This window comes from Leucopleurus acutus (assembly GCF_964270905.1).
Source record: "Leucopleurus acutus genome assembly, chromosome: 9".
In the NCBI taxonomy this organism is placed as follows: Eukaryota; Metazoa; Chordata; class Mammalia; order Artiodactyla; family Delphinidae; genus Leucopleurus; species Leucopleurus acutus.
In genome coordinates this window covers 87144413-87168303 of record NC_139144.1, presented here as the reverse complement: position 1 = coordinate 87168303, position 23891 = coordinate 87144413, and the positions used below count along the sequence as shown (strand labels likewise).

At 39.5% G+C, this 23891-nt stretch overlaps 1 protein-coding gene across 1 annotated transcript in view; it reads left to right on the top strand.

Moving 5' to 3' along the window:
* The window catches only part of TSGA13 (testis specific 13), a gene marked incomplete at both ends in the record, with an annotated part of 52309 nt that overhangs the window by 3250 nt on the left and 25168 nt on the right, over positions 1-23891 (top strand). The window contains one exon of the mRNA XM_082846238.1: positions 889-902. Coding sequence (XP_082702364.1) covers positions 889-902 — 14 coding nt within the window. The remainder of the gene's footprint in view (positions 1-888; positions 903-23891) is intronic.

Here is a 23891-nt window from a genome sequence, read left to right as displayed (position 1 = left end):
TTTTCTTAGCAGGTTGAGTCCATTCCCTCCTTCCACACCATGTGGACTTAAAGTGGGAATGCCTCTTTAGCATCTTGGGAGAGACTTTACCTTTTGATCTGGTAGATAAATTTTCAATGCTAGTTTCTAGTCCTGGGCACTCTATCTTCCTTGAGAGAGTAAGTGATGTGAACACTGGGACTCTAATAAGTGCCCCTACACTAAGTGAAGGAAGGGTATTTAGGAAGGACTCAAAGGGTATGAAGAGGTTCAGTGTTTCCTGATGAGGACTAAGCAGGGTAGGTGGAGCTTTCCTTGAGTTACTTGTGGGAATAGGAGGCCCACAATTGTGAAGGTGGGTTTTGGTGGTGGAAAGAGTCCTCCCTTTGTTCGGTTTGTCTCCTCAGCTGGGACTTGATAGGAAGGGAACTCTGGGGCCCCCTTGAGGACTGTGATTTCCCTTTTGTCCCCTTCAGTAGAAGATCTGCCATTGGGTAGGTGGACCAATGAAGCTAACAGGAGAGAGACTCCCACTGACCATTCTGGAATTGGGCTCGAGAAAGCGTGACTTTTCCAATCACCCTCTGATAAATAACTTTTGATTTTCAATCTCCCAAGTAGTGTCCTTATTTGAGTTTTTGTACCTTGGGGACTTTTGTCTGGGAAAGGCCTCTGACAAGCTAAATGTAGCATGTCTTTCAGTGACTTCTCCAAGAACTTGGGGTGGTGGGAAGGGAGACAGACAATGGGGGTAATATTAGTAGGCTGATCTTTCTTAGCTTTGGTTATTGTTGTTACCCTTTTCACTCCAGTGGCCAGACAGCTCTTGAGGACCTGTTATTAGTGAAATACCTTGAAAGGGTCTTCCGAGTTTTATTAGTGTTTCTTTTGCTTCTTTTTGTTCATCAGATGGAGCTCAGCAAGTGAGTATGTCTGGGGTTTGGTTGTGGTCAATCTGAACCTCTGGGCTCTTGCCCGACTCCCACCATCCTGAGTTCTGATGTAGGAATGACCTAGTAACAGAATCTTTTAATAGAACTCTTCCCGAAATCTGGGTTGGGAGCTGGGATTGAATTCCAGGTCAGACCTTGGGCATGAGAGAATTGGATCCCCTGCCCCTGCTGGGAGGGGATGAAGAGTACAGGCCTTGCCCCACCCACAGGGACAAGAATCTCTCATTTGTCCCTATTTCCCTATTCTCCTCCAAGTAGGAAACTGTATTGGAATATCACTCTTGGCCTCTGTCTCTACCTCTTACTTAATCTCCAAAGGAAGATTGTGTTCTCTGATGGAGACATACAGAAGAGGGTCATCATGTACACACACACACACACACACACACACACACTCTCTCTCTCTCTCTCTCTCTCTCTCTCTCTCTCTCTCTCTCTTTCTTTCTTTCTAAGCTCTCTTCTCTCTTTTGTACCTCTGTCTGCAATATGTACCCACTCCACTCGGATCCAGCTTTCATATGGTAAGCACACCTCCTGAGGCCCAGGCCTGCTTTCCAGAGGCAGGTCTGAAGAGCACTTCTCTGTGTCTCCACTTTTGGAACAGCCATTCCCCCTTGCAGCTCCCCAGGTAAGTGTTTTCTTTCTATATTCTTTGGGTGAGTAATACCAATAGGAGGAATTGGGAAGGGTGGGAAAGGCAGTGGAGGGTTGGTATTAGAAAGCCCAATTTTGGCTATAGGTACAGCCTCATCAACAAAATACTGATATTTTGATCCTCATTGGTCTGATTCTTGTATCTGTTACCTAGTTGATTGAGAACTTAGAAAGGAAATGGATATGATTAATTTTCCCCCTTAAGCCCCAACACATGCAGATATGCATTGGCTATTAAGTCTTGAGAAATAGGCACTCTGGCTGGAATTAGGGGACCAAAATAAGATGTGTAGAGATGGAACATCTGGTTTGCAAGGGCACAGGTTTAGTGCTGTAGTGATCTTGGGCCTTTTAGTTCTTTGGCCTTTTCAAGTTCTAGCAGCTTATGGTAGCTAACGTCCATAGGCAAGTCATTATTCTTTTAGAGGTACTGGACATAGAGCTTTGCAAAAGTACAGGTCACTGTGGCTGATCTTGATTCACATAGATACAGTTGAGACAGGCTTGCTGCAGAAGGGAAAGGCGCTATTGAATGGAAAAATTTGTGCTGCCATTTATTCTCAGCCAGAATTGCAGATGAGGACTTTAAGGAACTTAATGGCATAAGTTCCATGTGTACTTACAACAAACTTGGGAGAGTCTAGCCCTTAAATTGTGCTGGAGATTAGCAGGTGGCATTAGGTTAGTTTCACCCAATTTGGGCTAATCTTGATGGAAGGGGCCAACTTCTTTAATTCACATGGGTATTCAGAGTCACCTTGCATTTATGTCCCAAGTGCCTGATGTGTTGACTATATGAGCCCTGACGGGAATTTCAAGAACTCAAGTTGTGTGTTCAATCACAGAGGAATGGTGGATTTTAATCATAAACGTAAAAAGAGAAATGCAAATGTTTGTTATATGGGGGTTTGGGGTAGAGAGAAGCAATGCTATTGTAATTCCAAAGGCTAGGAAGAGTATTAAAAAGTGTTGTGCCTGGATTCTTCTCTTCCTAGGAAGTAGGTCTCTTCAGGAAATCAAGTAAGAATTGTATTTGTTTCAAATATATGTTCAGGCCTTGAAGTCAAAATAGAAGCAGTGGGAGGGTGAAAAGTGAAGGAAGACAGGCCAGTTGATCTGGAGGAAGAAAAGGATTTCTTTAGAAGAAAGGTTGTGTTCTTAAAGGGCACAAAAAATTGACAATACAAATGGGAAAATGAAAATGACGCAGAGCCAAATGATCTTACGATGGGACTAAAGAAGAGGGTGGTAATTTAGTCATTCCTTAATTAGAGGAGGTAATTAGAGCCCAAAGAGATATAACAGAAGAATGGAAGCAAGCTCTCAGAGAGAAAACAGAAATGCCCACTTCCACCAGGGATCTCAGATCCAGGGAAATATTGAGAGGTACCTACCTGAATCTGTAGAGAAAGCAATGGGAAATCATCCCATCAACCCTAAGATGGGTATATTAGAAGGTTAAAGAAAATATAGATGTATTACTTCTAACATTTTTAGCTTAGTCTCAGTGATATTATCATTGTAAATGGGAACACAAATATGCCTTGGAGAATGTACAGAGTTAGGCCTCTAAGGGAAAGCATAGGGTAGATGAGACACATGAAATATATTAAAGTAATTAATCAAATTAATAGAAATTAGGAAGAAAAAAGCACGATCATCTCAATTGGTTCCAAAACAAGTATTTGTTAAAACTCAACACCAATTTGTGATTTAATTTAAAAACACCTTAGCATGCTGTACAGCAGTAATTAACACACCATTGTAAATCAACTATACTTCAATAAAAGAATAATTAAAAATAAGTAAAAACACCTTAGCAAACTGGTAACAAAAATAATTCTTAAATTGATAAAAAGTGTCTACCAAAAGCCTACAGAAAACATCAAACTTTGAAAGATTGCAGGAATTTCAGTTGGCCATGTGGTAAGATAGAAAGTTTCAACAAATTCCAGGTAGGCAGTCACATAAAAATACAATAAAAATCTTACCCAAAAATCCATGTATGGGGAAATATAAAAGCAAGCCCCTACATAACTCAGATAAAAGTGGCCATTACAAAAATTTAGAACTGAATGAAAACCAAAAGCACAAAACAGCAAAACTTCTGTGATGCAAGCAAACAGCACTGGGGGAGAAAGTACAGTTTATAGCCTTCAATTTTTTACTTAAAAAAAATTGGAAGTGAACGAACAAGCTTTCAACTCAGAAGAAAAGGAAAATAAATAACCCCAAAGAAAGTAGAAACAGACATTACCATGGGCAATGCATTCTCAGTAGAAAAGATATTGCCCCCAAGGGAGCGAAAATCGGTTCTTGAGGGCTGAAAAAAATGTTAGCTATTACAATGGTTGTGGCTCTTCAAAAGACCATACTACATAAACAGATACGTACTGTATGTGTGGTTTAAGGTTGTGGGTTGCAGGGGGAAGAAAGTAGTGATTAAGGGAAAAGGGGTCTAAAAAGTTTCCTAGAGGGGTAATAATGAAAAAAGTTTGAAAAAACACTGCCATGGATAAAGGCAGAAGTTAGTGAAACAGAAAAAGAAAGTGAGTAGAGTGGTCTGAAACACTTTTTAAGAGCCTACTAAAAATAGATTTCTTTGGCAAATATTAAGAAAAAGGAGAGAAGGCACAAAAATTTATCAGGTATAAAAAAGGACATAAAATCATAATGCATGAGCAGATTTTCCTAATCATAAGAGAATAATACAAACAACTTTATATCAATAGAGTTGAAAAATATATGGCTAATTTTACAGGAATATATAAAATTTCAAAATAGTCTAAGAAGATATAGAAAAGCTGAAACAGTAGTAAAAGATCTATCCCCAAAAAAGGCACTAGGTCTAGGTGGTTATATAGGCAAGTTCTCTAAACCTTCAAGAAACAGGTAACTTCCATATTTTATAAATTGCTTTAAATCATGGAAAGAGAAAGTTATCCAATTTACTTCATGTTATATAGTTAAGCTAACCTTAATACCAAAACAAGCTATATAAAAGATAAGAAAATAATACACCACTTTTTATTTATAAAGATGGATGCAAAAATCCCAAGTACAATAAAATACTAGAAATTGTATTTCAGCAGCAAATGAAAATAATAATGCAACATGATAATGTTAAATTTATCTCAGAAATGCAAGATAATTCAATAATGGGCTCTGTTGATATAATTCACTACATTAATTGAAGAAAGGAGAAAATCAATGACTTTCCTATATGCCAGCAATCATCAATCAGAAAATGTAATAGACTAAGTGATTCCATCCATATACAGTAGCAATGAATAACATAAAGAACCTTTATAGACAAGACTATAGAATTTTGCTGAATGATGTAAAAGAAAATATGACTAAATGGGGATAAATAATGTTCCTGTAGATGGTAAAACTCAATACTATAAAGATGTCCATCCTTGGGACTTCCCTGGTGGTGCAGTGGTTAAGAATCTGCCTGCCGATGCAGGGGACACGGGTTTGATCCCTGGTCCAGGAAGATGCCACATGCCATGGAGCAACTAAGCCCATGTGCCACAACTACTGAGCCTGCGCTCTAGAGCCTGCAAGCCACAGCTACTGAGCCCACGTGCCACAATTACTGAAGCCCGTGCTCTGCAGCAAGACAAGCCACTGCAATGAGAAGCCCGCACACCGCAACGTAGAGTAGCCCCCACTCACTGCAACTAGAGAAAGCCCACATGCAGCACTGAAGACCCAACACAGCCCCCCCCACAAAATTAATGAATTACTTAATTTTTAAAAAGATGTCCATCCTTTTATCAAATTTATGTATTTAATGAAATTCCAATCAAAACAGCAAAAAGATTTTTCATGAAACTTTTTCAAGGAAATATTACAGAAGATCATGGGAGGTGGGGGGGGGAGAGGGAGGGAGGGAGAGTTGATCTGCCAGATGTCAAAATACTACAAAGCTATGGTCATTAAAACAGTGTGGTAATGTGCAGGAATAGACAAATAAGTGGATTGAATAAAGAACCCAGAAATAGACTTGTGACTATAGAAGCTGACATATAAGCGATAAGGCACTTCACATCAGTGTGGAAAAGATAAACTAGTCAGTAAATTTTATTGAGACAATTGGCTCTTCAGTTAAATAAATCAGCAAAATAAAACACAGGATTACATTCTATCCCAAATCTTTCAGAAAAATAAATCCCAGATGGTAAAGACCTAAACATTTTTAACCTATAAAAGCTTATAAAAAAGCTGGAAGCTATAATCATTGGATAAAGACCTTCTTGTTTAGGACACAACAATTTTAAAAACAAAAATTTAAAGAAGGAAAAGACAGATTTGACTGCATCCAAATTCTAAAATGTTTTACATCTGAAAACCTAATCAAAGTTAAATATCAAGCTACACTCTGAAAAAAAAATTAACAGGCACAGGATTAATATCCAGAATATATAAAGAATCAACAATTTAAGATATAAGGACAAAAAAAAAAAGTGGTCAAAGGATAGTAACAGGCAGCTTAAAGAAAGAACCAAGGTTGTGAAACAGTCAGTGGATCTTTAGCCTTGTACATATAATGCTTTTTCTCTTTTAAAGTGAGGATATCTCCATGTATTGCTTGCCTACATTTAAAAAATTGAAAGATATTTTAAAGGAGGGGGAAAATACTATTGATTAAAAAACAAAAGCAGATGGTAGGGTAGGAAAGGATATACCAAGTAAATGTTAATTAAAGCAAGCAGGTATGACAAGATTAATATCAGAGTCAAAATAAAATTCAAAGTATAATACATTAGTGGGACAAATATAGATTATTTTATATTGAGAAAAGGTATAGTACCCTAAGAATCTAAAGTAATTAAAACCCTTTTGGCCCATATATTAGAGATGTCAGCTCAGGAGCTCTAATGCCTATTCCAGGATTTGGACAGGGGTTTCTTCTCCTATCCCTCTCTAGAAATTCAGAGACCCGTCCCCATTTTCTAAGCTCATAGCAGGGGTGGGAGGGTGGGGGTGTGGTGCCAACAAAGGTTAAATCACGTAGGAACTGAGCCCAATCTAAATTCCCTCAGGAAGGTCTCTCCACCTCCCCAGGTCTTCCTTCCTTTCTCCTCTTCCAGAATACTCTTTGTTCCTCTCATTTTTTTTTTACAAAAAGCTCTTGATGATTCAGAGCTTGTCCCAGAATACTAGTTCCCCTTTCAAAATATTTAGTTTAGTAAAGGGGAAGAAAAGAAAACCAGTCAAAAACGTGCAAACATTTACAGAATGATAGCATCCTGTATTATCTATAGCTAATTGTATCTTACTAGCAAGCTCCCACTCCTGTTAATGACAGAGGAGAAATTTTAGGTTTGTCAAACTCTCTCTCAGGGCTGTCTCCTTCCAAGTGTCTCTCCGATCCTTCCCACCATGGTTTCTGAATGCCAGGAACCCATGGCAGAAGGGAAAACAGTCTCAGTGCTGTGTGCAGTGCTGTTCTCTGGGTCCTCACTCATTTTCCATGCTGTGCGGCTATTCTAGGGATCTCTGGGCATATAGTTCTTATGCCCAATGAGTTAACAACAGGTCCTGTCTGGTTCTTTGGCTGCCTTTCTCATTTCCCTGCTGGAGCCAATGGTCCTGCTATAACCTCTAGTTCTGAGGTCTCTGTTGAATGCAACTTTCTCATCCCAAATGCAGACTTCTTCTGGACCTTGGGTTCTCTCAGCGTTTTGGCACCCTCTTGCCAAGACATAAATTATATTCTGGTCCCTCTCCATATCTCACCAAGGCCATAAGACACTGGGTTACACACACAGGTCCATCTGCCTAGATATCTCTCAGCCATTTCAGAATTACTTCTTGATGGTACCATGTTGCCCTAGCACTACGCTGAGCTTGCAGTGGAAGTGGAGGGTGAGCCCAGAAGTTCCAAATTCTACTTCAACTTATTTGGGTTCCTGATGTCATGTCCATCTTCCCCTTTCTGGGCCAAGACCCAAGGAATGAGGAGACTGATGGGTTCCTTCTCAGGGATACAAGCACCAGCAAGTCTTGTCTCAACCCCACTGACCTTCCCCTTATCCTAGGCTCTTCCAGCTGGAAGAACACTTCACTTCCTCTCTCAGTAGGTGACAACTTCCCACTGTCGTACACTAAGTTTGCTTCACCTATGATTATAGTGAAACTTTTTGTCCAGGCTTCATGCTTTGCTTTTAGTATTTAAGAGTATTTGAAATTTGGAGCTTCTTTTACTTTCCCAACAAAGCTTTCAAGATTACTATTTAGTTATAGGCTTCAAAAGCTGAAATAGAGTCATTGTTTACCTTTGCATTCCTGCTATAAATATCATGATGTTTTTTGAGGCAAATGGATGCCTTTGGTTAAAAAGGTAATGGTCGCATGGAAGAAAATAAGAAAAAAAATCACATTAATATTTTTCAAAGCATATCTCCCTCTCACCAATTTTTAGTCTGGTTAAAGATTAAGTTATTAGTTCTTGGGAATTCCCTGGCAGTCCAGTGGTTAGGACTCCATGCTTTCACTTCTGAGGGTCTGGGTTCAATCCCTGGTTGGGGAACTAAGATCCCAGAAGCTATGTGATACAGCCAAAAAAAGAAAAAACAAAAAGATTAAGTTATTAGTTCTGAAGGTGTAACTAAGAGCAACCACTCCCATCCCCAACTAATGGGGTCCTTACAAAAGAACAAACTTATTAAATATAAGTAAAACAAAAGGAAGCTAAAGTCTATCTTCTGCAGACCCCTGGAATCAGGAAAAGTCCAAGGAAAAGGAAGGATTATAGTTATTACTGCTCCAAGCAGGATGTGTTTATGGCACAAATAGATGGCAGAGAGGGTATCAGCAGCATCCTGTCACCCAAAGAGTTTTGAGTCCACTTGTTCAGTCAAGGGTGGGACAGCAACTTGGTCAGTGGGTTCCAGCAGGGGTCAGCAATGGATTGGACTGGAATGCATCTAGCAGCCCCAGAGGCAGTGCTAGAGGCTTTCCTTCTGGGGCTGTGTGTATTCATGGCTTTTACCTAAAAGAACGAGGCTTTCATGGACCAGGACATACATTTCAACAAATATTTATTGAGCACTTAGAATGTGTCAGGCACTGTTATAGGCACTTAGGATACAAAGTGAATAAAACAAAGATCCCTGCCCTTATGATCTCATATTTTAGCAGGGATATAGAAAATAATAAGTATATAGTGTGTTAAGTAATAAAAGATATGGCGTTAACAAAAAGTAGAGCAGGCTAGGTAGGATCAGGAGTGCTGGGTGGGAGTAGGGGTTAGACTGAGGTAATAAACAGGGTGATCTGGATAGGCTTCATTGTACAAATAGGATATGAACAAAGACTTGAAGGAGGTGAGAAAGTTAGTTGGGAGCTATCTGAGGGGAAATTGTCCAGACAGAGGGAACAGGTAAAGAAACAACCCTAGAGGATGAGATCAAGAAACAGAAAGGAGAACAGGATGGCTGGAGCAGAATTATGATCAGAAGGAAGAGGGGATGCCAGATCATGTGGGTATTATAGCCTACAACTTTGGCTTTTTCTCTGGGTAAAATGGAAAGTCATTGAGGACTTTGAGCAGAAGCATGATATGATCTGCCTTATGCTTAAAAGGATCATTCTGACTGTTATGTTAAAGGGGCTCAAACAAGATGATATGTTAGGAAGCAGTTTCGTTAATCTAGATGATGGTGGCTTGGACCAGAGTGATGGTAGAGGAGGTGGTGAGAAGTGGTCAGATTCTAATACATTTTACAGGAAAAGCCAATAGACTTTCCTAAAAGGTTGGCTACAGGGAGTGAGAATATGAGAAGAGTCAGAGTGATTCAAATTGCTTTGGCCTGAGCAGCTAGGAGAACGGAGTTACCATAAACTGAGTTGAGGAAGTCTAGATATGTGGACAGGTTTGTAGGGGAAGAACAAGTGTTTAGTTTTGGACATGTTGAGTTTGAGATGTATGTTAGACAACCCAGTGGAAATTTTGAAATAAATCTGGAGTTTGGGAGAAAGGTCTTGGACTAGAGATTAAAAAGATGGGGGTTAACTGCATATTTAAAGCTCATAGTCTGAATCAGATCAACAAGATCAACAAGAGAATGAGTGTAGAGGGAGAAGAGAAGAAAGGCTAAGGCTGATCCCCGGGACAGTCTTAAAGTGAAGAACTGAGGGAGTTGAGGAGGAACCAGAAAAGGAGCTGAGAAGGCGTGACCAGTGAGGTAGGAAGAAAGCCAACAGCGTGATGCCTAATAAAGAAAGTATCCAAAAGGGGAGTGGTCCACTTTGTCAGACGATCATGCTAAGTCAAGTAGGATGAAGGCTGGGGAGCTGGCCATTGGCTCCCGCCACTTGGCGGTCATTGGTGACCTTGATAAGAGCAGTCGTGGTAGAGTGGTAGGGGTCAATGCCAGATTGCAGTGGATTTAGGAAAGAACAGGAGGAAAGAACCTGGAGACCATGAGTACAGGGAACTATTTGAGACATTTTTCTGTAAATGGGGAAATTGGTAGGGGAAAATGGGGTCAAGAGAACTGATTGCTTTTTTTTTAGATGGAAAAACAAACAACGAACCCAGCCTGTTTATATGCTAATGAAAATGTTCCAAGAGGGAGTAAAAACTTGCTAATGCAAGACAGAGATAAGGGAGAACTTCAGGAGCGATATCCTTGAGGAGGCGAAGGCAATGGGATCTAGTGCACAAGCGGAGGGATTGATTTTAGCTAGGAACATGAATATGTAATCTGTGAAGCAGTTGGATATTCAGATCTCTTCCCTAGTAAGGCCTGCTCCACATTATAGTGACCATTTAATTACTTAATTACCAGCACAAAATCTATGATGGGACATTTGCTTCCCCGATGAATTTTCAGGTTGGACAGTAAAAAGGAAAGTGTCCACCTAGAGTTTTGAGGTGTTAAATTCTTAGTTTCAAATCATACATACCTTTTTCCTTAGATTGCTAATATCACATAATTTCTCATCTCAGAAAACTGTTTTTAAGGCTGAGTGGGACATTTTGATCTCCTTTATAACTGGAATGACTGAGACAGATGGGGTCTTCTAGTCCTTTTTGTGACATGTGGGCCATTAGCTATATTAACATCTTTGCAACAGGCAATCTTGCCTTACTACCCTGAACACGTATTCCGTCGTACTCAGAGGACAACTATGATTGTGCTCAGAGTCTGGACTATCCTGATGTAGTTCCTAGGAACTATGGTATAGAGGTTGTTCTTGTACAATATGTACATCCCGAGGTTCAGAGACTGTTGTTTTTTTTTTTAAAAGACTCCACATTCTGCTAGAGTTCTTGGAGGCCCATCATCTAACAAGGAAGCCTCAAGGGAAAGTAACAGAGTCACTCCAGTCAGAGTAATGGAAACCTCAAGGCCAGAATGACAGTCCTCTCCTGTGTACTGACTTGGGTCCCTCCTGCTTCTTTGGCTTCCCACTCAAGGGAGCTCCGAGGTAGAAGACTGATGGGTGACTGACTGTGTATATAAACTGGAATAAGATGCAGGTCACTAGACAAGTTGACAAGGCACTGAATCTCCTTCTTGGAAAAAGACACCTTCAGGGGAAAATCTATTTGACAACAGACATTTGTTTTGTTTTGTTTTGTTTTTGCGGTACGCGGGCCTCTCACTGTTGTGTCCTCTCCCGTTGCGGAGCACAGGCTCCGGATGCTCAGGCTCAGCGGCCATGGCTCACGGGCCCAGCTGCTCCACGGCATGTGGGATCTTCCCGGACTGGGGCGTGAACCCGTGTCCCCTGCATTGGCAGGCAGACTCTCAACCACTGCACCACCAGGGAAGCCCGACAACAGACATTTAATGCTCAGAAGTCAGGTACTGACATTCTGGAGCTTGAATATGTACAAATACCTCTGAATGGGCTCTAGATAAGGACATCATTGATACAGTCCTGCAAGGAAATTCTTCGGGAGACGGGAACACCAAGGAAAAGGTCTTGCCACACTACAGAGTAGTACAAGTCAGGAGAATTAATGCAACCATAGTTAAGTATGCTGAGAGTGTGTCACTGAGCATCACAAGTGAAAGGAGGGCTGCTGGTTGGAGTGGACAGAGATCTAGAGGAAAGCATGGGCCATATCAATGGCAGCAAACAATTGTGGTAGATGTTATATCTGAGCCAAGCTAAAGACCCACACAACAATCTCTATGAGTCATCTGTAGCCAATCTTTTTAAGAGGCCATATGAGAGAATCAAAGAGATGCGTGGTAGGAAAATAACCTCTACTGAAGGCTATCAGGCACAGTTGATGAATTTTCCTTTAAAGCCACAAGGCACCAGATATTGCCATGTCATTTGGGGTCCCAGCAACAAACATCTGGCACATTCAGTTGGGTCAGTAGAGGGAAGTTTAATAAAGGCACAGTCTTCAAAGGTGTGAGTAGAAGTGAAGCAAGTATCCTGCAACTAGTAACTTGAGGTACGACTCCTAGACTTGAAGGAGCAAGGGCAGGGGCTTAGCAGCAGGTTACCACACCTGAAGAAAGAGAAAGAGAGAGCTATGTAGAGAGGATTACCTGGCAGGTGCAATGTTCTTCAGTTAAGGGGTGAAGCCAGCTTGTACAAGCCTGCCAGGAGGGAACCAAGAAAAAATTACCCAGCTCTCACTCTTCTCCTTCCCATGGATCTGTTCTTACTTGCTCACCGTTGGCCAAACCCAGCTGGAAGCCAGACAACAAGACAGTATTTTGACTGGCTCAGATTTCTGAGGATAAAGAAGAGCAGAGAGAGGTAGAGAGCGGATATGGAGGGATATCAAAAGATATTCAGCAAAATATCAATAACTTTAAAGGGCTAGAGGAATGCCAGTAGTCCTTTTTTCTTTTTAACTTGTTTAGATGACAGAACAAAATATCTGTTCACTCAAAACAGGAGATCTAGACTACATATTATGGAACTCTTTGTCTACGTTACATTCCTCAAGAAGAGCAGTAACTATCATGTGGTTAGCATAGCCAATAAGATCAACTTTGAAAAACATTACCTTTTACCAGTTTATGATTTTAATGCTCTTTTACCCTTATTACAGAGCAAGAGCAATACATTTCCATTGTAGAACATTTAGAAACACAGATAAACTGAAAAGAGAAAACAAAATTTACTGTAATCTCACATTTTAGCAGGACTAATATTATGGGATATGTTTCTTAAGTTTCTTAATCAGACCTTACATATGTATCTGTATACTTTTTAACTTTTTATTTTGACATAATTCTAGACAGAGAAGTTTTGTGTAGCAGCACGCAAAGTTGCCATATACCCTTCACAATGATCGTCCAAATGTTAACCTTTTACCACATTTGCTTTATTCATCTCTCTCTCTGTATATGTGCACGTGTGCACATATATACATACACAACTATAATTTATACACACATAAACATATTTTTTTCTGAATCATTTGATAGTAATCAGATTTAAAATCTAACAGAAGCAAGTTATGCCAATAACCTCTAAACCATCAATATCCCCAAGTGTACTGGGAAATCCTCAAAATTAAGAGAACAATAATGATAACAGAATGCTTATCAAGGAATTGATCAGATCAGATCAGAACAGAGTTATCCAGTAATTGAACACCCTCAGACATTTGTAAATACCCTGCCATCATATTGCAATCCTGAGACAGGCTGTGAAGGGTCCTGTGTGACAGATACCCAGCCATGTTCCTATTTATGGGGATGAGACTCTTTAAACCGGGTTAACCCAAGAGAAATATTAGAGAGCTCAGAGAGGGACCTCAGGAATTCACCTTTGAGCCAGATCATGGACAGCCAGGTAACTGATACTCCATTCCAAAGATTTTGTTGCTGGCATCCCATCTCATTTAGAGTGTATCATTGTGGAGAAGTCAGTTCCGGGTGTCCAACTGTAAATGCTTGCTATAGAAGATAGAGAAATTAGTCATTTCTGCCAGGACATAAGCTACTCCCCGACTGTGGAACCACTAGGGAAAGAAGAGGAATTACTTTCTGTTTCCTGTCAGGTCCTGATTTAAGGATAATGTGTTGGGACTTTGTTAAATAATTTTTTTTCCAGCATAGCACATCACCTTGAGAATTGGCATAAAACAGAGCCAGATGCTAAAATGCCTTCCTGGATAGTTTTCTAGAGTTGGGCCTGTTCCCCTGAGGTGTACAGTTGAAGATATCAGATGGTCCAGCCTTCTAAAAGCCAAACAGCAAGAGACTTAGCCACAGGGTCAAAGCACAGAACAGCAGAACAGCATTGAGTTGGATGTCAGTTGACAGGAGCCAAGAGAGTCCAACTCAGGCTTATCAAGGAGCAGCACTTGCCTATCTGATCCCAGACTTGGCCCTATTTTAGAAGAAAAATTGCATTATTTTCCTTATAAACTGACACAGGTTTCAGTTAATTTAGGAGACTGTCTCTTGACCAAAAAGAAAAAGACTATTTTAACATAGTAATTCCTTGCGGAGTGATTTTCCTGAGGATGCCTACCAGTGTCCTATGAAGGAGGTTGGCAATTGGTAGTACAGGTGAATGTCTTCTTAGCCAAAGGACCGCCAAGGGATCTGCCCTGTTCTTTGAGATCAGGAGGGAAAAATGGAGGAAAGATGGTATAGGAGGGCTAACAAGGAAAGGAGAAATCCAGGGCCACTCCCTCACCAAGTTCTCAGTTCCTGGAAGGAACTGCACGTGAATCCCTCAAATGCCTGTGGGCCCAAGAGTTAGCTGCAGAGGGTGGATGAGATTGGGGGCTACAGTCTTCAGTGGGATTAAGATGCACACATATATAAAAAAAATGCACACATATAAAAAGAATGTGATGGGAGGATCCCAGTTGGAAGGTAGCCAAGGGGAGAGCTTGAGAACAAATCTTCTCTCAGTGGAGCCTGTTGAAACTACAACCTTGTCCACACTATGTCCATAGACAGTGAGCCAAAGAGAGACATAAACAATCTCTCTGTGGACAACCCAAAAGGTTCTACCCTTGCTATCCTTCCTCCCCACTCCATAGTCAGAGGGACATGTGCCAGGGAGAGAGGGGTGAGAGCCAGACTGCTCTGAATAAGGGGTTTAGGGGAGACCTTAAAATCACATAGAAGATTTAAGTTGTGAAATGAAGAGCAAGGAGTCATAAGAACTGGAAATGACTGTTCTAATAGATGAATCGCCAGGAATTGATAGGAAAGGAAGTTTCAGAAGAGTAATTATGGCAGCCGCTAGGGGGAAAATTAATTTTATACCCAACAGTTGAGATTCTTCTCCACGACATTAAATTTAACATCCAGACACTTATACCCTCCCTCTCCTAAGACGCCTAGATTCCACCATACTGCTCCTCCATTTCTGCCCTCTTATTATAGCAGCAACATTATCAAGGATCAAATGTACACTAACCAACATCATAACCTCTCTTTTAATCTGTTTTCCCAGTGGCATGAGGAGCCCCAAATGGTCAAGAGGTAGCCTCAGCTTCTAATTCAATGGGACCATTGTGGGACTTTTAGTATTAGGAAATTTAAACAAGCGAAGCCCAAAGCAGTGGAGAAGGGAAATAAGAACTTTGTAAGTGATGTGAGAATCCCACTCCTCCAACATTTAGCCTGATCCATGTATTCTGGCTTTGGGAGAAACAGCCCCATATATAGTCCTGGTTCAGAACATATGCCCTGACAAGCATCCCTATCTTATAAGTGCTCTCAATCATATAAGGTCTCCCTGCTGACACCGAAAATGAATCTTCAAAAACCTTTCTACCCAGTGACTTCTGATGATGGTAAAACCAGGAGATCCCATGGTCATAATCAACCTTTTGCTCGATTACTTTTATGAAGTGTGAATTTCTTGGTCCAAAATAAAATTATACGAAATATTGTGTTAGTGAATCAATGCTAAGTCCAAAAATGATGCTAATGGGAGAGAAAGGGCAGGCATGGAAAACAAATTCATATCCAGAATAAGTGTTTATTTCAGTATGGGGAAAGAGAAGTCCCTTCAATGACTGAAGAGATTCAGTGTAACTCATTTACCACCACTCACCTGAGTGTGAAGGTTCAGAGGTCATTACTGCTCACAGGTTGATAACCTGAAAAGAAAGAAAAAAATCATGTTATTGAGCCTATGTATAAACTTGAAATCTGCCACTACTTCACTTTGTTTATGAGCCCATTAAACAAGCTCTCAGTGCTGGGAAAGAAACCAACTGATATCTACAGGAGAGGTCATTTTATCTACCTGATCATTCAGCCATCTCTGCAGTAGGAGCATTTTGTTGAGCAGCCACAGGGGACATGGATATTCTTACACTCTGGGTTCATGCTGAGCTGTTCATTCATTCATTCTCTATCACTCAGGGTCCCAGCAGAAACAAATGGTACATGCAAACTAAGGTATTTCAAAGAGGTAACAAGGGTTATTTACAAAGGCATACGCAGCATGTAGCACAAAGGACAGTAGAGTACCCTAGCACTGTTTCCACACCTAGACCCAAAAGCAGAGGGAAAAAAAAAACCCAGAAAGATAAAGTCATATAGAGAAGGCTACCTGGAGGAAAGCTGTGACATTCATTTGTGACAACCCAATGGGGAGAGAGTCAAGGGACTATATCATTTGACTTAAATGTCCTTCTTCCCTCACCACTCTTCCTAGGATTCCTATTTACCAAACCCAACCAGCAGCCAGAGGACAGAGGATGCAGACCAAACAGGTCAGCCTCCCAGGGCAGAGAATAAGAAATGGGCAGAGAGGTGGAAAAGAGTAAAGAGTGGATCTAGAAAGTCACACAGGAGATATCCAGCACACATTAATTCAAAAATTATTATGTGCCAAACACTACTCCAGATGTTGGGAACAGAACAGCCAAAAAACAGACAAAAACTCTTAACCTCATGGAGCTCATAAAATATATAGTATATAAAATATGCACAAGTATCAATAATAATGAGAAAATAAAGCAGGAATGGGATATAGGAAATATTGGCTGGGGAGGATTATCACAATCTTAAATAAGATGACAGATAGGGTTTCAGTTGAAACCTGAAGGAGGTCAGGAATTCATAACTGTAGATATCTTGAAAAGCAGACTATACATAGGGAATAGCAAGTGGAAAGGCTCTTGTGAGTACACGTGGCATATCTGAGAAACAAAGAGAAGGCTAGTAGGTGAGTTGGATTGAGCAAGAGGGTTATAGTATTAGGAGATAATAGCAGAGAGGTGAAGGAGTAGTGGAGGCAGGGTGGAGACCATACCATGTATGTAAGGCTTTGTAGGACATTGACAGAATCTTGGCTTTACTCTGAGTGAGATGGGAAACCATTGGAGGGTTTTAAACAGAGGAGCAGCATGGTCTGACATGTGCTTACATCATTATTCTGGCTGCTATGTTGAGATAGACTGATGTGGAGAGGGGGATCCAGGTTAAATAAAGGAGGCCAGTTAGGATAGGAGGATATTACAACAATTCAGTCACGGGACAATGATGGTTTAGGCCATGATGGTAGCAGGGACAGTGGATGGTAAAGGTGACAGGATTTGCTGAAGTACTGGATATGGATGCGAGAGAGAGCGAGGAAGTTGACTCCAAGGTTTTTTGGTTACTGGAAAAAAAGTAATTGCTATTTACTGAGATAGAGATTGCAAGAAGTTTGAGTTTGGTGTATTTTTCCCTGGGTGGATTTTAGGAGCTCAGTTTTGGACGTGTTGTTTGACATCCCAGTGGAAATGTGAAGATGGATATATGAGTATGGATTTTAGGAGAGAAGGGGAGATTTAAACATGCATGGATATTTGTGTGCCGTGTGTGTGGTGCCCTGGAAACCAAGGAGAGGTAATCGGCTATGACAAATGCTGCTGATAGCTTAAATAAGATTTGAACCTAAAATTACCATTGGAAGAAGCAATGCAGGTGACATTCATAAGAGCAGTTTTAGTAAAGTACGGGGATGTAAGGTGGTTTGAAGTGGGATCAAGAAAAATGGGAAGACAGGGAGCTATACTCAATATCCTATGATAGGGCTTCCCTGGTGGCGCAGTGGTTAAGAATCCGCCTGCCAATGCAGAGGACATGGGTTCGAGCCCTGGTCTGGGAAGATCCCACACGCTGCGGAGCAACTAAACCCGTGAGCCACAACTACTGAGCCTGTGCTCTAGAGCCCACGTGCCACAACTACTGAAGCCCGCATGCCTAGAGCCCTTGCTCCACAGCAAGAGAAGCCACCTCAATGAGAAGCCCGTGTACCACAATGAAGAGTAGCCCCCACTCACCGCAACTAGAGAAAGCCCGCGCACAGCAATGAAGACCCAACACAGCCAAAAATAAAAATAAAATAAATTTATATTTTAAAAATCCTGTGATAAACCATAATGGAAAAGAATATAAAAAAAGAATGTCTGCATGTGTATAACAGAGTCACTTTGCTGTACAGCAGAGATTGGCACAGCATTGTAAATCAACTATACTTCAACAAAAAAAGTAAAAAAAAAAAAAAAGAAAAATGGGAGGAGAAATATTGGAGATAGTAAATATAGACAAACCTTTCAAGGAATTTTGCTGAAAGGGAAGGAGAGGAAAGTGGGGTCAATATAAAGTCTTCTGTCTCAGTAAAGACAGAAGAAATTAAAAGTCTCTTTTTCAAACCTCATTGTCACCAATTCTCCAATCTTGGTCAATTAAAATTTGTCTCAGGGACTTCCCTGGTGGTCCAGTGGTTAAGACTCCACACTCCCAGTGCAGGGGCATGAGTTTGATCCCTTATCAGGGAACTAAGATCCCGCATGCTGCACGGTGCGGCCAAAAAAAAAAAAAAAAAAAATCTCAGAAATTAAGGTATGAGTCTATATAAGAAAAGCTACCAACAAAATTTACAACATCAACCTTATACCACTAGTCACCAAAAACATTTGATTTTTGATAAACACCTATTTATGATGAAAAAACCCTTAAGAAAACTAGGAATAGAAATAGAAGGAAATACTTCACCTTGATAAAGTTTATACGTCAAAAACCAACAGCAAACATAATTAATGGAGAAACTTTAGACCCGGAGCAAGATTAAGATGCCCCCATGTCTGCTATTATTTATACTCAAGGTCCTGGCCAACTTTATAAGGAAAGAAAAAGATGTAAGTAGCTGAAAAACTGTCATTATCTGCAGATGATAGAATCATTGATCTAGAAGAACCAACAGAATCAACAAACTGTTAGAACTAATTTCTCTAAATCAATAATAACCAACTAGAAAATGTAATAAAAATAAAACACTATTCACAGTAGCAACAAAAACTGTGAAGTAACTAGGACTAAATTTAATCCAGTATGCTTAAGACTTCTGTGAAGTAAACTTTAAAACTCTAGTAAAGGATATAAAGAAAATCTAAGTAAACAGTTTTATCTTCTTAAATGGTACAACTCCGTAGAATAATAACTTATTTTGGAAAAAACTAATAGACAATATAAAGAAGATCTAAATAGATAAAATGTCATGCTTTTGGATGGTACAACTTTATAACAATGTTTCTCTATATTCATCTATAATTTTAAGTAATCCAACTCAAAATTCCAGTTGGACATTCTGAAGAAGATGATAAGTTGACTCTTAAATATGAATAAAAATCAACTTAAAAAATACGAGTATTGGGAATTCCCTGGCGGTCCAGTGGCTAGGACTCTGCGCTTCCACTGCAGGGGGCAAGGGTTAGATCCCTGGTTGGGGAAGTAAGATCCTGCATGCCGTGAGGTGCTGCTAGAACAAAAAAAACAAACAAGCAAAAAATATGAGTATAGAGGTAGAATTTTCCATACCTGATATTAACAGAATTTTGGCGCTTAATACCTGATGAATAAATTTTTGGCTCAAGAACAAAGAGACCAGTGGAATAGAATAAAGAATTTAGAAACAAAAATTTATCAGAATCAAATGTATACTAAAGAAGGCTCCAAAAATTCATTGAGAAATGAAGATTGCTTTCTTGCTTGATTGATCAATTGATTTGTAGATGATGTTGAGGAAACTGGCTCACTCTGTGGAGCAATATAAACTGAATTATTACCTAACATCATCACTATATTGAGAAATACAAACTGGATCCTTACCTATCATCAAATACAAAGGGGTATTTTAGATGGGTTAAAGACTTAAATGTAGGGGTAGGGGGAAAGTCACAGAAGAAAAATTCAGAGAATATATTTATGTCCTAGGAGCAGGGACAGACTTCTTTTTTTTTTTTTTTTTTTTTTTTTGCGGTACGCAGGCCTCTCACTGTTGTGGCCTCTCCTGTTGCAGAGCACAGGCTCTGGATGCGCAGGCTCAGCGGCCATGGCTCACAGGCCCAGCCGCTCTGCGGCATGTGGGATCTTCCCGGACAGGGACACAAACCCGTGTCCCCTGCATCGGCAGGTGGACTCTCAACCACTGCGCCACCAGGGAAGCCCTGGGACAGACTTTTAAACAAAATTTAGAAAACACAAACCATGAGGCAAAATGTTGATGAATTTGATTACATCAAAATTAAAGCTTTCCAAAACTCCAATGAGGTACCACTTCACACTCACTAGAATGGCTACAATGTAAAAAAAAGTGGAAAATAATGAGCAAAGAGGTAGAGAAATTGAAACCATTGTACATTGCTAGTGGGAATGTAAAATGGTTCAGCCATTGTGGAAAATAGTTTAGCAGTTCTTCAAAAAGTTAAACATAGAATTACCATATGACCCTACAATTTCACTCTTAGCTATATATTCCAAAGAATTAAAAACAAGTGCTCAAACAAGTACATTGACATGCATATTCATAGCAGCCCTCTTCATAATAGCCAAAAGGTGGAAATAGCACTAATGTCCATCAATGGAAGAATGAATAAACAAAGTGTGGTCTACCCATAAAATGGAGTATTACTCAGCCGTTAAAAAAATGAAGTAGTAATATATGCTATAACATGGATGAACCTCCAAAACATACTAAACGAAAGAAGTCAGACACAAAACCACGTATTACATTATATGACCTACCCAGAATAGAAACATTCATAGAGGTCAAACAGATTGGTGGTTGCCAGGGCTGTAGGGGAGGCAGCATGGGGAGAAACTGCTTAATGAAGAAGGGTTTTACTTTGGGCTGATGTTTGGAACTAAATAGAAGTAGTAGTTGCATGACATTGTGAATGAACATGTCAGTGAATCGCTCACTTTAAAATGGTTAATAGGGACTTCCCTGTTGGTCCGGTGCGTAAGACTGCGTGCTCTCAATGCAGGGGATCTGGGTTTGATCCCTGGTCGGGGAACTAGATCCCGCGTGCATGCCACAACTGAGTCCGAGTCCACATGCCACAACTAAAAGAGAAAAGATCCCACATGCCGCAACGAAGACCCCGCATAGCCAAAATAAATAAATAAGTATTTTTTAAAGATAATTAAAAAACCAAAATGGTTAATAAAAGTCTTGGTGGAAGTATTAAAAAAAAAGCTTTCTATCCAGAGAAAAAATTAATAGACAAATAATAGAATTAAAGAAGATTACTTGTACTCATAAAAACTGACAATGGATTGATATCTAGAATATACCAAAAAATTTTGCAAATGAACAAGAAAAAGAGCAATTGCAATAAAACAATGGGCAGAAGACACCAAAAGTTGATTAAGATATGAAGAAATGTTAACACTCATCAATAATCAGCGAAATGCAAATTAAAACAGCAATGAGATATTAATTTACACCTATTAGATAGGAAGAAAATTAGCAAGTTGAATGTGTACTAAGTATGTGTATAGGGGGATACATCTTAGATCATGTTCCACAGAAGCAGACGTTGAGATATGGACTTATTTGCCAGTGATGTAAACACTAAGGAAGTCTTCCCAGGTAAGGGAGTGGGGAATACAGGACAGAAAAAAGAAACCGATGCAGCCAAAAATGAATAAATAAATAAATATTTTAAAAAAGAAAGAAAGAAATGGGACCTAATTAAAAGCTTTTGCACAGCAAAGGAAACCACCAACAAAATGAAGAGACAACTTATTAAATGGGAGAAAATATTTTAAAATGATATGACCACTAAGGAGTTAATATCCAAAATATATAAATAGTTCATATAAATCAATATCAACAAACAAACAAACAAACATCCCAATCAAAAATGGGCAGAAGATCTGAATAGACATTTTTCCAAAGAAGACATACAGATGGCTAACAGGCACAAGAAAAGACACTAAAAATCTTTAGGTTGTTTCCATGTCCTGGCTATTGTAAATAGTGCTGCAATGAACATTGGGGTACATGTGTTCTTTTGAATTGTGGTTTTCTCAGGGTATATGCCCAGTAGTGGCATTGCTGGGTCATATGGTAGTTCTATTTTCAGTTTTTTAAGGAACTTCCATACTGTTCACTCCACAATTGATATTGGCTGTATCAGTTTACATTCCCACCAACAGTACAAGAGGGTTCCCTTTTCTCCACACCCTCTCCAGCATTTAGGGTCTGTCATACAGAGTGAAGTAAGCCAGAAAGAGAGAAATATCGTATATTAACGCATATATGTGGAATCTAGAAAAATGGTACAGATAAATCTATTTGCAGGACAGGAATAGAGACGTAGATGTAGAGAAGGGACATGTAGACACGGGGTGGGGGAAGGGGAGGGTGGGACGAATTGGGAGATTAGGATTGACATATATACACTACCGTGCGTAAAATAGATAGCTAGTGAGAACATGCTATAAAGGACAGGAAGCTCAGCTCAGTGCTCTGTGATGACCTAGATGGGTGGGATGGTGGTGGGGTAGGAGGGAAGTCCAAGAGGGAGGATATAGGGGTATACATATAGCTGATTCACTATGTTGTACAGCAGAAACTAACACAACATTGTAAAGCAATTATACTCCAATAAAAAAAAAAGAAAGGCTAGCATCAAAAATTCTACAAATAACAAATGTTGGAGAGGATGTGGAGAAAAGATAACCCTTGTACAACTGGTGGTGGGAATGTAAATTGATGCAGCCACTATGGAGAACAGTATGGAGGTTCATCAAAAAACTAAAAATAGATTTGCCATATGATCCAGCAATTCCACTCCTGGGTATATATCCAGAAAAAAAGGAAAACACTAATTCGAAAAGATACATGCGCCCCAGTGTTCATAGCAGCACTATTTACAATAGCCAAGGTATGGAAACAACCCACGTGTCTATCAACAGACGAATGTATAAAGAAGTTGTGGCTTATATATACAATGAAATACTACTCAGCTATAAAGAAGAATGAAATTCTGCCATTTGCAGCAATGTAGATGGACCTAGAGGATATTATGCTTAGTGAAATAAGTTAGAGAAAGATAAATATTATACGATATCATTTATAAGTGGAATCTAAAAAATAATACAAATGAATGTATATGCAAAACAGAAAGAGACTCATGGATATAGAAAACAAGCTAGTGGTTACCAAATAGGAGAGGGGAGAGGGGAGGGGCAAATTAGGAGTATGGGATTAAGAAATACAAATTACTACATAGAAAATTGATAAGCTACAATTATATATTGTATAGCACAGGGAATTATAGCCACTATCTTGTAACAACTTTTTTTTTTTGGCCGCGCCATGTGCAGTTTGCAGGATCTTAGTTCCCCAACCAAGGATTGAACATGGGCCCTTGGCAGTGAAAGCACCAAGTCCTAACCACTGGACCACCAGGGAATTCCCAACTTTTAATGGAATATAATCTGTAAAAATACTGAATCACTAAGTAGTATACCTGCAACTAATATAATATTGTAAATGAACTATACTTCAATTAAACAAATAAAATAAGCCATTATTAATAAATTATAGCACCTTAAAAATAATAAAACACATTTTTAAGTAGTACTGAATTTTGTGGAATGAATATAAATTTTTCTTAGATAAATAAGGATGGAAAATATTTTTATTGAATGATATTGTTCTATAAAATTGGTATTTAAAAGCAAGGAAACATTCATAATATTAACAAGCAAGATATTCTGTGGGATATATCTGCATATTCTTCTAGTAATTACCCTTAAAATTTCAATGTGCAGTTTTTACAAATTTAAGAAATATACTCCTGAACAGATGGAGTTAAAAAGGAAGACTGTTTACTTCTGAACTCTTCCCTGCCACTTTCCCTGCTATCAAGCAGTATTTTGGTTACATCTTGTCTTTTTGGTAACTATTCATTTTGATAGAATTTAAAATTTAGAGAAAAGTTGTAAGAATGGTATCTACCCTTAACCCAGACTAAACAGTTGTGTACATTTTTCCCCCTTTGCTTTATCACAGGTTTTCAGAAATTTGAGTATAATGTTTCTCAGTCCC